The 13,188-nt window shown below is 38.9% G+C and overlaps 3 protein-coding genes and 1 long non-coding RNA gene across 4 annotated transcripts in view; 1 reads left to right on the top strand and 3 right to left on the bottom strand.

Moving 5' to 3' along the window:
• Positions 1-1,096, bottom strand: part of spen (spen family transcriptional repressor) — a 29,280-nt gene extending 28,184 nt beyond the window's left edge. Inside the window, exon 1 of the mRNA XM_008413071.2 lies at positions 625-1,096. Coding sequence (XP_008411293.1) covers positions 625-707 — 83 coding nt within the window. The 5' untranslated portion in view covers positions 708-1,096. The remainder of the gene's footprint in view (positions 1-624) is intronic.
• A 30-nt stretch (positions 1,097-1,126) lies between these two features.
• Positions 1,127-4,534, top strand: LOC103467029 (uncharacterized). Its single transcript, XR_534022.2, has 3 exons — positions 1,127-1,253; positions 2,714-2,786; positions 3,363-4,534. It is a non-coding gene; the product is annotated as an uncharacterized LOC103467029 (long non-coding RNA).
• A 1,016-nt stretch (positions 4,535-5,550) lies between these two features.
• tmem82 (transmembrane protein 82) lies at positions 5,551-13,150 on the bottom strand. Its single transcript, XM_017305880.1, has 7 exons — positions 12,960-13,150; positions 11,391-12,808; positions 10,641-10,710; positions 10,340-10,538; positions 8,292-8,706; positions 7,842-8,029; positions 5,551-6,992 (listed from the first exon to the last, which is right to left on the bottom strand). The coding sequence occupies exons 2-7, from the start codon at positions 11,482-11,484 to the stop codon at positions 6,912-6,914; spliced, it is 1,047 nt and encodes a 348-aa protein (XP_017161369.1). The 5' UTR covers positions 11,485-12,808; positions 12,960-13,150; the 3' UTR covers positions 5,551-6,911.
• mad2l2 (mitotic arrest deficient 2 like 2) overlaps positions 12,770-13,188 on the bottom strand; it is a 4,450-nt gene continuing 4,031 nt past the window's right edge. The window contains exons 5-6 of the mRNA XM_017305638.1: positions 12,960-13,052; positions 12,770-12,808 (exon numbers count right to left, since the gene is read on the bottom strand). Of these exons, the coding sequence (XP_017161127.1) occupies positions 12,770-12,808; positions 12,960-13,052 (132 nt within the window). The remainder of the gene's footprint in view (positions 12,809-12,959; positions 13,053-13,188) is intronic.

Genomic DNA, 13,188 nt, shown 5'->3' on the forward strand with positions numbered 1-13,188 from the left:
GGGGGGGGGTTGTAGACGGATACTGTGGACTCCGAAAGATTTACAGTGGTAATCCAGAACACTTTGTGCAAAAAAATAAAAAAAAACAATAATAATAAAAAATGTCTGGTTGGGAAACAATGTCTGAGATAGACTAAGTCAAGCCCAAACATCAGAACCACCAAGATCCAGGCTGTGAAATGCATTGCTCTCCAGCCCCCCTCCGGGAAGGCTGGGGTTTGTTTACATTGCCTTACTGTGTCTTCCCTTTGCGGTGATCGGGAGCAAAGGTGGGCTTGCACCGAAGTCAGCCTGTAGCCTGATGGAAACGTGCACCCAGTCCAACGTGAAGGGGAGGCAAGTTATAGCAGGCAATAAGTGGAGTGGCTGTGGCCATATGTCTGCGAGCCGAGTGGATGAGTCTCCGCTGAAAACGCAGGGAGCTGACAGCACAGTTGCCAAATGGGACTTCGCTACAGGGGGAAACCTCCAGCTTCATCCCGACTTCGCTTACAAATATCTCACAGCACAGACTAAGAGATGCTGGGCGTGCGTAATAATAATAATAATAATAATAATAATAACAATAATAATGAAAATAACCCCCCAAAAATGTACACATATCCTAACAATATTCGTACTCACCGTTTGAAGTGCTCAATAATTTTCTCCTCTCGTACATTTTCGGGTAAATTTCCCACCCATAAATGTCTGGTTTCCCGGACCATACTGTGTGCTCCTGCTCCCCGATCATACAGATGAGTTTGCTGTGTCAGTTTCTCCCCGTGCAAAATACTAAAGATCTGCAGAATAAAAGCCGGGCGAGAAAAGGACCGTAGCCTGCTTGCCGCAAATCATTGACTGGTCGTTGTGACCCAATGTACACCATTAGGCTGGATCCCCCTGCACGCTGTTTGATACTCTCCTCACTGTTAAGCGGCGCGAGCTTGCACTCTCCTCGCGAACGCGCTCCGGTTCTGTTCCCGTGACTAGGCGCGTCCCTGACACCACGCGACCTTTGGGTGTCGAAAGAAAGCATGTAGCTTCCTAAAAAGATGCAGCAACTTCGCTTGTAAATGAGAGGCGCACCGCGCAGGCGTGGCTTTGTGTGTGAACTTCTTTTCTTTTTTCTTTTTTTTTCTTTTTTTTTCTCCTTCTTCCCGATGAGATAGTTCTATGCCCGTGCGCATGCGCGAGAAAACCCCTGGTTGAGCGATGGTGCTTTGACATCTGAGAAGCTCGCAGGAGGATCCCATCACTGCCTGTTAAATACAGTAAGGCGAGGCAGCTTGAATACAAAGCAAATTAGACTATGTTTGACATTTGGAGAATGATTCTTTTATTTTTATTGTTTTAATCGAGCTCGTTTTATGCTTACCGGTGCACAAAACATACCTCCAGAATGTTTGATTGCGCAATATCCGCACATATTGCGCATCTTAGACAGTCTAACTCCATGTTTAACGCAGACACGGAGTTAGACTGAAGGTGTCTATCATTTGAGCGAAGACAGAGCATCTCTTGCTTAAGCTGTGATTGATCCAACTTTAATGGGTTGAAAAATAGATGGGTGAACCTGGAGCTGATGACCACAAACCAAAGCTCTACATGTTTGGGTAATCTGAATAATCATGTTTGAAATAAGGCACATGCAATTCGCAAATGTTTGTCTACAAAACACAGAGAAACATTTGCAACACACATTTTCTTTCCTGGCAACTTTGAAGCAGTATTAGGGGATCTGGTTTCCCTACGTTGCTGGGGTTAGAGTTGCTGTACAACAGGGGAACAATCCCAGATTTCACATGAATTGGTAAAATGAGCAGAATATGGTTTAGGCAACACAGACTGAACACTTGACCATCCTTTCATGAGAATATTTGTAAGGAGAGTGACAGATGTTGGATGAGATGGCTGTCTCCAATCTGATTCATCTCTACGGTGCTCTGTCAAGTTGAGTCCAGGGTTCGGAGCAGACCAGTTCCTCAACACCAAAATCCAAACATTTACTTGTATGCCGAAGCATGAAGACTCCCTGAATCTAAGGGGCCACCACAATCCCCTCTGTACTCAACTTTCCTGACTCCATTGTGTCAAGTGTTGCTTTCCTGCCAACTCCCAAACCCCCAACTTATCCAATAGATTGTCAGACAGAGAGTCGTGCTTTGTCTCTCCATAAAACATGTCTCCACTTCAGTCGAAGCATTTTTTAAAATGACTGCATCTAGTTGCATTGCATTTGTAAGGCTTGGATCTCGCTGCTCAACCATGGAAACCCACAAATTCTGCTATTCTTGAGCTGCTCTTGAGGTAAAATGAAGTTTTGAGGCCTGAAGGCCTTTTGAAAGTTGTTCCTCAGTGGCCATTGGCTGATTCTATGTGGCTTAGCATGTCAGGGCTGAGTTGTCATTGTTCCCAATGGCTTCCAGTTGAGTGTGGCATTTTTAGCTCTGAGGAAATTTTACAACCGGACTTGCTGCACATATGGCATCCTATCATATTACAAAGCTGGAACTTCACTGAGCCTCTGAGAGCTTTTTGTCAGAGGTTTGTCTTAGGAAACAAAAGACTTTGATCATTAGTTATCAGAGCATGTTAAAGGTTTCTAGTTTTCTAACCCAAATTGATTTATGTCTGCGACAAGTTATGAATCTAATTTCGTCTCAACAGATAAGCTTCTAAAAAGTAACTTGAGTTGATTCAAATATTTGTAAACTACAGTGTGGTTTTCAAGGTGGTGATCAGGACCTCTCCTTAGGTCTGGAGACTCTAAGCTGGGAGTCTTGAGATAACATCCAAAAATCAAGGTAAATAAAAATTAAATACAATCTTTTCTTTTGTTGTTTGTTTGAGAAAATGGTCAAAATAAAGTTTTTCACCCGGTAAATTGTCAATTTTCGTCAATTTATACTCTCATTTTGAACCCATCTGTTTCATCAGTTCCTGCTTTCATTTGGCACTGATTAACAAATCAGTTTGTACAAGTGTAGCAGTTTGTTTATTCATTTTCAAGTTTTTTTTTTTTTTTTTTAGAAATTGTGAAGTTAGTCATCAGAATTCTAAAACATTCACGAGTATTTTGATGCTTTACTGTTTCTATTTACTTTAGTTCTGATCCAGAGTTGAACTAGTTGATTTTGGCAAATACTAGAGTATCCCTGACTGTTGGTCAAGGATAATTATTAAGGTCATAAACATACATTTCCTGTGAATATAATATACAAAATGTACTTGCTGATACCAAAGTCACTTGGCAACTATGTATTGCTGTGCTTTTATGAGATTGATTTAAATGTTTTCCCTTAAAAAGTCATATATGACCTATAAAGGGGAAAAATAACAAGCATCCATTGGGATAACCATTATTTTTCTCTCATTGGCAGATTGTCAACCCAAGCAATGGTGGAGGTCGAAAGTCTGTGTCATTGTCATTTTGTGGATTTAAAAACAAAGAAGTTTTGGACTCTAGATTATAACTAAACTAAAAGTTGATGAAGGCAAAAACGTTTGACATCACATGGCAAAAATGTCATAAGATATATTTTGCTGTGATTTGATGCTGTAGTCATGTTTTAAAAGCTAAGTCAATTGAAAATATTTCATTACTCCCAAAAGGAAATGAACCAACCCCAACAGAACCACACAGTAAAATAAAAAAAGATGTAATATCACATGTACGGAAATGAAATAAATTTGTAGGTGAGATTTAATCATTTCTGGCTCACTGTCTCCCTAATCAGTCAAAACAATTAATTATAAGGAAAAAGAAACTGGTATTATTGCTAGGTGCATGTTTTTTTTCACACTTATATCACAGAAGTAGGTTTGCGCAAAATGGTGTTGGGGTGAACTAACCCAAAGATATTAGCAATGACGATAATCACTGTAGGACAACAAGGACAGCATCTCCAGAAGAAACTCTTGACATTGAAACATGAATCCCCCTTTTACCCAGTTTGTTTTGCTCACATATAGTATGTGACCTAATTAATAATATGTGTTGCGGAATAAGTGAGAAAGTATCAGGCTTGGTGTTTGCTATAGCATTTCTGACGCCTTAACAGTTGAGTTATTATTGCTGTAACGTCAATGCATTGTGCACATACGGAGTAGTCGTAGTACTGAATAATGCTTAAGCTCATCTGACCTGCAAGTGGAGGCAGTCACAGTTCACTGACATTTATAGGAGAAGTGACGCAAACAGAACATGTCGTTCTAGTCCACCACATAGTTGCCGCCCGTCTGACTCCTCCTCAACAAAAGGAGGCTTTTTAAAAATGCTACCTGGGAGGCATTTTGCTGCCGGTGTTTGGTCAGCACAAAGAAAAGCAGGCAACAATCTCATAACAGGGTAATCTTTTTATTCAACATTAGTACCAAAAACCTTAAAATGCCTGTGAGACTACCTCTGCTGCACATTCAGAGGGTACAACACAGTTGTCCCAGAATTCATCTCCAAGCCCTGATAAAGATAACAGTGAGGATTTTCAAAGGTCCAACACTTAGGTCTATAATAGTATGTGGAAAATCAAATGGTCACGATTATTAAGTTCTGTATATTGGAGTTTTGGGTGGGCGGGAGGGGGAGACGGACGGACAGACGGAACAGATACTTTTAGGCAATGGGGCTGGTTAAAAATATGGAAATACAAATATATTTCATCATCTCCTTTTTTTCTCCGTACTTTTCCAGACATGGCCTATTTTCCAGGCTGCTAGGCATGCCGCAAAACCGATTTGTGGGAATGACCACAAATTGGGAGAGTTGTTTCAGAGATCAGTGTTCATAACCAGAATTTGTGCATAGCAGAAAATAAAATGGTTTGTAACAGATCAATCCTAAGAAGTGATGCATGCAATAAACTAAGGAGTTGATTTTCACAAAGAAATAAATTAGGCAAATTTATTATCAGTGTGGCAGAAGAACTAATTAAAAGATGCAGTGGAACAGTTTGCAGGATGGGATTTTGACCAAATGTTTTGTATGTACATAAGACTTGATATGTGGAAAATGCCTCTCTTTAAAAAATATTGCTGTAAAAAATACATGTGTAAAACACAATAAATTTGTTTTAGGCTGTTTTGTTGTTGTGTTTATTTATTTGCCTTTGTCATACAACACAAAATGGTCTGCAAGACAAATAAAGCGTGAAGAGGGCTTTTAAATAAGGAACTCTGACCAGGTCTGAGCTGTTTTAAGCTAATAAGTAACATAGAATAATCCCCGTGTCCAAAGGTCTACAGTAATAGCGATCAGAAGATCTAATATAATGTATTGTATTTCTTTTATATACAAATAATAAAGGGTATATTCTATTTTCTCAGTAGATTTGTATCATTTTAATTATAAATGCCCTCATCTGTCTAAATTATCACCTTACTGTCACGTAAGCGCATCGTGCCTAGAGCTCAGTCCAGCCCTGTATGAAACATTTTGATGCAGAGGTGTTTTGAAAAAGCTCTGTCTCCATGGCACCACATCTTTCTGCTTTTGTTACTATATTAAGCCTATGAAAGCGCTGTGCGCATGCGCCCCGCGTGCCTATCAGAGGCCTCCAGAACAGTCTGGAACTCTCCGGAGGAGGCGTCAAGAATCTCACAGTCACTCCAGCACCCTCACTGCAGCCGGCTGCGTTTGGATACCGTCTTTCTCAAACCTACTGAATCCGTCCTGATGTGGAACTTTATATCATTATAAATCCATTAAACCCATGGGAGTACAATTTACTATTTTGGTGGATCGACCAGACACCAAAACGCAAATGTCGTCATCTGTGGTTCTCAGACTTGGATTACTATGGATACGGGACCGTCAGGCTCATATTGTTCCCCTTGTAAATTTTTTTGAGAAGGAACTGGAGTGATATATCAGAAACCCTCTCTTGGAATATGTCTCTATCTGTCCTCAGCTCTAAATAAAGAAGTCTTCATATCGACGTCAAAATGTGGATTTCATTCGATGTGGGTGTCAGAACATAAATCACGAAAAGACGACAAGCTTTAAAACGTGTTGCAAAGACGAGAACGAAACCTTAATGTGTGTTGGGTGTTAAAACAATGTTTGGTGAAACTAGCCAAAGAAAATGTGGATTCATTACTGTGAAAATGTGTACAAAGTCCACACAAAAAAAAATCAACAAAGCCTCCAGGGGCCTAGGTCTTTGTTCTACGCCATTTTGTGAGACTAACAGTAGTAATAGTTTCGTCAGCCATTTTGCCCTTACGTTTCAATAAAATAATGAGAAGCAACCGTCAAAAATAACGCAGTTAGCAAGCGACGCTGACAACTGCTAAATACATACAAAAAATGATAGTAATAGAGACAGCAAATTAGATAAGCTGGTGCCTAAAACTTTTAATTAAAAGGTAATCGACGTCTGTACCCAGCTGGGGTGTCCGTTTATCTCTTTTTATTCAGTTAATTTAATGGCTATGAGAGCGAAGGTGAAATGAAAGATGAGTCCACGATGGGTTTCATATGCTCTCAGTCTCATTGTAAGTGTTATTGGAGTGTGCAGTTTTAGTCTTTCTTTTCCTTTGTTTTACTGAATACTTTTGAATACAAATGTTTCCACTAGTGAAAAATCACAGGGAAAAAAAACCCGAAAAATAATGGCTTTTACATACAAATATGGTTTATATTTTTATACAAGCCAAAGTACAATTCAGACTAATATTTAAGCAAAAAAAAGAGCTGAGTTTTGTTTGTTTTTTTAATTAACCATACTTTCCGGTATTATCATGTCAAATTTCTGACTTCAATCATAAAAATTATAAGTGTAGTAGGTAGTAGTGATATATTGTAACTTCTGCAGAGCAGCTGCATTAAATAACATGGGAGCAATTTTATGACAAGAGCCAACAGTACAGGTCTAAATAAACATGCAAAAATCTGATGTTTACATGTTATGACTTCCTCAGAATAGTCCATGCTATCTCAGATGCTGTTTCACATGTGTTTGTGATGTTTGTCGACGATCTCTTCTTGCATAGTTTATAAAATCCTCTTCATCCTGTGTGCAGAGACCACATGACAGAAAAAAAATGCATAAATAGCTTCCAGAGACAAGTATTTACCATTAAGCCATAACATTATGACAATTGACAGGTAACAGCACACACAGCACTAAGATTTTACAGCACAATTCAGAAAAAATGTGACCCCTATCACCACAAAGATTATTTTACTTTGAAATCCTGTGAAAAGTTGATTGCATTAAACTAAAATAAATATATGACGGTGGCAATCTAGAATACTAATGAGGTATTGGCCAGTATAAGATTCTGATAAATGGGAGAATAAACACCACAGTTTCATGACAAAATGATTTTTTATTTAAAACACAACTCTGCACCTAAAAATGCTAATTACCACGCCTTTACTGGTCAAAGCATTTGCAGCTGACCATAATGTTATAGCTTATGAGTGTTTAAATTGGCCTTTCTCTTGTAGCTCTACATTTAATATTCTAGACATTTTAATATCAATATTTAAAACAGTTTATATTTGAACTTAACTAGTTACTGAAATTCATTTGTTCTACTTTTTATAGTCTGAAGAGATTTCACTTATTTTTCTAATTCAGCGCATTAAATAGTTAATTGTTCATGTGTTCTGTTAATATCATGTAATGTTTTAAAAGCCTAGTTATTACAGCAAGATGATATCTGTGAAAAGAGAAGTGGGCTTGTTTTTTTTCCCCCCACAAGTTGGAGACTTCTCTGACCTAAATCTGTCGTAGGGGCTCCTAAACCCCTCCTGGGATAAAAGTTTGAGAAGTTCTTTTTCACCCTGGGATGCAGTTTGATAAACACATTGGTATTCTGCCCCAGTTTAGTGGTCTCTGGAGAAACCGACTGACCTGCGAGGATGCTGCATCCAGCAGATCCATGTTTGGGATGAGACAGCTGGCCTCACCGAGGAAACATATTAGGATGTGGAACACATCAGCCCAGCGTCCCACGGTTAGCATCAAGACCATCAAACCCCCGAGACGCACGACAACTGCGTTGAGGACAGCTTGGCTGCTCGGGAGACGATGCTGTTCTTCTGTTGGGTTAAGAGATTTAAAATGGGAAATGAACAGGAATGGGTGGGTGTACTCAGCTGCCAAAACATCAAATTGTTTTCATTACTAATGAATAAATGACAGCTTTTTCTCTTATTAGAGAAAAAAACTCTAATAAGTTTAAGTCCGGGGGTGTATTTCTACATAAAAGACGTGCTTGCATCATCTTAAACATGGACAAAGCAGTGGCTTCATCAGATACCCTCTAACAGAGAGCTTGACTCGTTTTGACAGGATCCTCACCCTGCATGTACACCACCAACAATGTGTAGCAGATAGTCAGCGGTGTCCAGAACCTCAAGGCCTCAGTTGCAGAGAGAAACTGTTGGTTGATGATCGATACGGCTGCCAGCACGGCCACAAAAAAGGCAATGATCATAGTCCTGCAAAGCATGGGCTGCAGATAGCAGCCTGACGTGAGCAGGCTGATGCAAATGCCGCAGTAGCGCTGGGAGCTGTGCAGCTTATACAGAGCAATGACATGATGCAGAAGGGCTGCTGCCTTTTTTGCCAGATACCAACTGAGAGCTGCTGCCAGGAGAAGGCACAGCCAGCGTTGGGATGCCCCCTCGTGGAGAAAGTGCAAACTGCAGCTGATGGCACAGCCCAAGGAGAACTGGCTCTGCACTAACAGCTGCTGCAGAAACTTCCTGGTTTCCTGGGAGGGGAAGAGAAGATGTGATGGATCAACTACACCACACGATAAGAAGTGCTGAATAGGTGTGAAATTATGAAACGTTGAAATAAACTAAGTTAAAGACATCACAGATATTCGTATTTGTTGGGCTATGAGAACTTAGTTTTATCACAAAATTTTGTGGTACAATTCTGAGGACTAACAATAAAAGTCACAATAATAGCTATTCATTACCTATTTTCTAGGTCAGTGTATGACTGTGTCTGCATGGCAGAGCAATCAGAGCCCCACAAACAAATCATATCCACTTGTAATGCTCTTCCTTAGGACACGAGTCATACAAAGACGTGTTATTCATATGTATTGATGCTCATTGACAATACGGACAGTATTGGGGGGTGTTTAAACATCATTGACTGGAATTTATAGTGACAAGAATAAAGCAAACTTCTTATGATAAGAAATTTAGAATAAACAATAAATGATATGATAAATGCAAAACCCTATATTGGTTTAACTATTAAGAGATATCAAATAAAACAATTAGGCAGCTTATACATTGCTACAGTTTTACTTCTACTTAAAATGTTTCATTCCATCTTATAAATAAACATATGATATTAAAGATATACAAAAATGTGGTCACTGTCTTTGAGCTCTAGTGTGCACTACATATTTTCTGAAATACAATCTGTGCCTGACGTAAGAGTATACTGTATTTTAAGTGATAGACCAACACAAAGTAGTGTGCTCTGACTTTTACAAAAGTTCAAACTCTCGTTGAAAGAAAATCTTATGGAGTTCTAATTACACTTTCCTACATGTTTAGGAGACAAAGTTGCCCTAGTTAGATAAAATTGAAATTCTTGTTGAACTGAAATTCAGTCCTCTAGTAAGGTGCTACCTACGTGTTCCATGAGCTTTTGTTCAATAGGGATGAGGGAGGTGGACAGACAGATAGAGCTTCTTTGGCAAGAATTAATGTTCACAGATGCTCTCCTTCCAGTCTGACTTAGAGCCATTTTGCAGAGCAAAAAAAACATGAGTAAATGTTCACTCTCTAGATGTGTCACGCTGGTTGGGAGATACTATAAAAACCTCTGTAAAAGAGTGACCCATGAGGGCTGAATAGAAAATACAATGTACAACGCACATTTCAGATTTTTATTTGTAAAAAGAGGCTAAAACTAATTTACACTTCAGCAGTTATGAACAACTTTGTGTTGGTCTATCTCATAAAACTTTGACAAAATGCATTCCATTTGTCCACAAAAAAAAGAAAGTTAAAAATAAGTAATGTTTTTTTTTTTTTCTTTAAAATGTGACAAGAACTAAAAAGAAAGGCATGAAACTATAACACATAACTGCAGAAATCAGTCTCTGTGAACCTAACTGTCTGCTCCAACACGCCTGGGAATTAAAAAATGGTTGTCATCAAAACCTGGTTTGCTTAGCGGGGAAGCGTGTATAACATGAAGCAAAGATCAGAGCTGGAAAAACTGACATGACGGTTTGGACCGCGCAAGAGGCATACCAAGGATCCCAAAACACCGTACCAAGCAAAGCTGACACAGTGCTGCATCTTTGTGGACCAAACACAATCCAGGTTTGACAGGCGTCACTTGGTTCTGTCTCTTTACTGCTGATACCTTACCGGTCCAGCTGTGAGCAGTCCAGAGACGGCTCGCAAGCAGAATTCCAGGACCACCAGTGACGCCACGCGGGACCCCACAACGGCCAGTATCCCAGTCACAAAGAGAAACTGGAGCATTCCAAAAAGTCCATGTTTAGCTCTCATTGGGTTACTGCTTGACCTCCCACTTGACGTGCCTTCATTCAGTTTTTCTTTCCAGCTGCAAATGACAGGAACGATCAAATAAAGGACAGAGATAATCTGTAGAAATATCAACATAGGACTGAAAAACTCTTGCATACATGTCAGACGATTTCCTTACCTCTCCTCTATCAATAGATGTACTCTGAAGAGGGAGCACAGCACAGAAATCCCACATGCTCCCACCAGCCCTGCAAGTCACCCAACAATGCCTTTAAATCACAAATGTTGGTAAGCAGATTGAGAGATATTTTAATAATGCGCGAACAAAAACAAAAGTAGAAAAAGTAGAAAGTGGGAAAAGACGCTGAATTTAAAGATATCTAAAATAACTATACAAAAATGTAAGATCATCTCAATAATGTGCGTGTTTGAAAAGAAATATTTTCAATAATTCTCAAAAAGTTTAGCTGTCCAGTTTAACATTAATGGCCTTGACGGATATTTGTTGGAGATATCCAGAATTCAGTTCTTCCCAGATAAATGAACATTCTGGATATATTGAAAGCTAAATGTTTGTTTATTGATTTTTTTTTTTTACTTTGATAATCAGCTGATCATTTTATGATAAAATGCCTTGCCATATAATAACAGCATGGCTTTTACTTTGGACATATTTTTGTCTGTCACTGACAGCAACAGTCAGTCTATAATACTCTTCCCAAAGTACACATATTTATGACACTTAACACATAATTCAAAGAATTTTGTACCATTGTTTCTAGAGACCCTGTTGATGACAAAAGTATGGGCAATCTGCTGCTCCAACCTTCAGTCATTCATTTACACAGACTAGTGACGGCCTGTCAAATATTCTTTTATTCCAAAATAAAAAATAATAATAATAATAATCAATGAATGAGGAGCTTACCTTGAAGTAAACCAATCAGAGGGTTTGTGTCGAGTATCAGCCATCCTGGTAGGAGGTAGGAAGTCGGCAAAAACGAGGTGAGAAAGGAAAACATTTTTTAAAAGTCTTACAGAAATACATGGAGGATACGCTTAATAAATCATTTCACACTCTTGAGTCCTCTATTCTGCTTCTCAGATCAGATTTTAAAAAAAAAAAGTGTTGGAATTACTGCTCTTTATTTCCTGTTGCCTCGGCGTTGAGCTTTGCTCAACCCAAACGCTGCACTGTGTCTCATACCAAAGGTCGTCCGAGGGCTGCTGGCACTGTTTGAGTCAGAACAAGATAATACAGGTTATTGCAACAGTCCACGAGAAAGATATTTACTTATCATTCATTTTTCAAATAAGTCATACAATCAACTTCTATTCACATATTAAGCTTAAATACACAAAATTTGAATGGCAATCTGTCTAACATCCTGTAACAAAAGCCCTTATCTATCCATACTTTGCACATCCTAAATTTAAAAAGTACTTTAAGACATTAGGGGTTAAAAAGCATATAAGCTACGTACATGTGGCTTTTTTTAAAAAGTTTTTTTCTCCATACTTGTCCATTTATTGACTTATCATTTTAAGGATAAATGTTTCCTGAGATCATCAAAGATCAACCATATGTATGCACCAAAAGGAATGAAGAAGCCACCTCAGTCTGTTAGCGACAGACTTATATCATGCAGAAACATGAATTATTTGTTTTGGTAAAATTAATAAAGATTATTTCCACTATTAGTCTCCTGTATTGTTCRTGGGGTTTGATCTCCTCCGATAACTTGGTGACCGTTTTRTCCAAGAACGTTGCCATATATAAAGAACATGATGCTTTTTTATTGCAAATCATTTCAGAACAATTGCATTTCAACACATCATGATTTRGCAACACATCAACACATAGRCACTTCTTGAAGCCAATTAATCCAAGTTCTGGTTTTGACATGAAAATCATAATAAATTCATGGTGTCATTTTTTTAATGAACAACAGTTAAAAACTGTTCATTAAATACTGAGACAGAACCAAACAGCACTTCTACAAAAAAAACAACACATCTTGAAATGCATTAATAGYACTCTCACTGGAGTTACAACTTCACACAGAATATCACTTTTCCAAACAGCATATTTCATTAAGGATTTAGCCAACARCATCCCAGTGTTTCAGTCTGACTCACGCATCAAAAGGAAACCACCTCAGATATATTCCATGAGGTATATTTCACATTCCTGAAGCCACGTTTTCAGATGAACTCATCTTGCACCGGCAGGCTGCCATAAATATTCTGCTTATCATGTGCAGCTGTCACMGACGAGCTTTCCACAGCGCGATCTGTCGTCTCTCGCTACGTTTTCTGGGCTCTCTCCTCCACGTAGAGCTGCATCTGTGACAACAAAGCAAACAAATATGAAGAGCAGTAAACAGAGAAGCTTAAACACATGACATGAAAGACATTGTGGCAAACAGCTCCGCAGGAAACGTTCGACACGTTCAAACATCACAGTGATTCTGGTTTTATTTTTCCTTCAGCTGACCTTCACTATGTCGGACGTCATGGACTTCAGTGGAATGAGTCTCGGCTCCTTCATGTGAACTTCCTGCTCGTCTRCGACGATCCATGGAAAATCCTGAAGATGTAAACGCAGACAAGAGGCTGAACACATGCAAATGGTTGTTTTGTGTTTACATTTGATAGCAAAGTCAACCTTTTCACGTTTTGTCACATTTCATTTTCTATGTATTTAACTGGGATGTCATGTGACA

The sequence above is a fragment of the Poecilia reticulata genome, linkage group LG7 (genome assembly GCF_000633615.1).
Source record: "Poecilia reticulata strain Guanapo linkage group LG7, Guppy_female_1.0+MT, whole genome shotgun sequence".
In the NCBI taxonomy this organism is placed as follows: domain Eukaryota; kingdom Metazoa; phylum Chordata; class Actinopteri; order Cyprinodontiformes; family Poeciliidae; genus Poecilia; species Poecilia reticulata.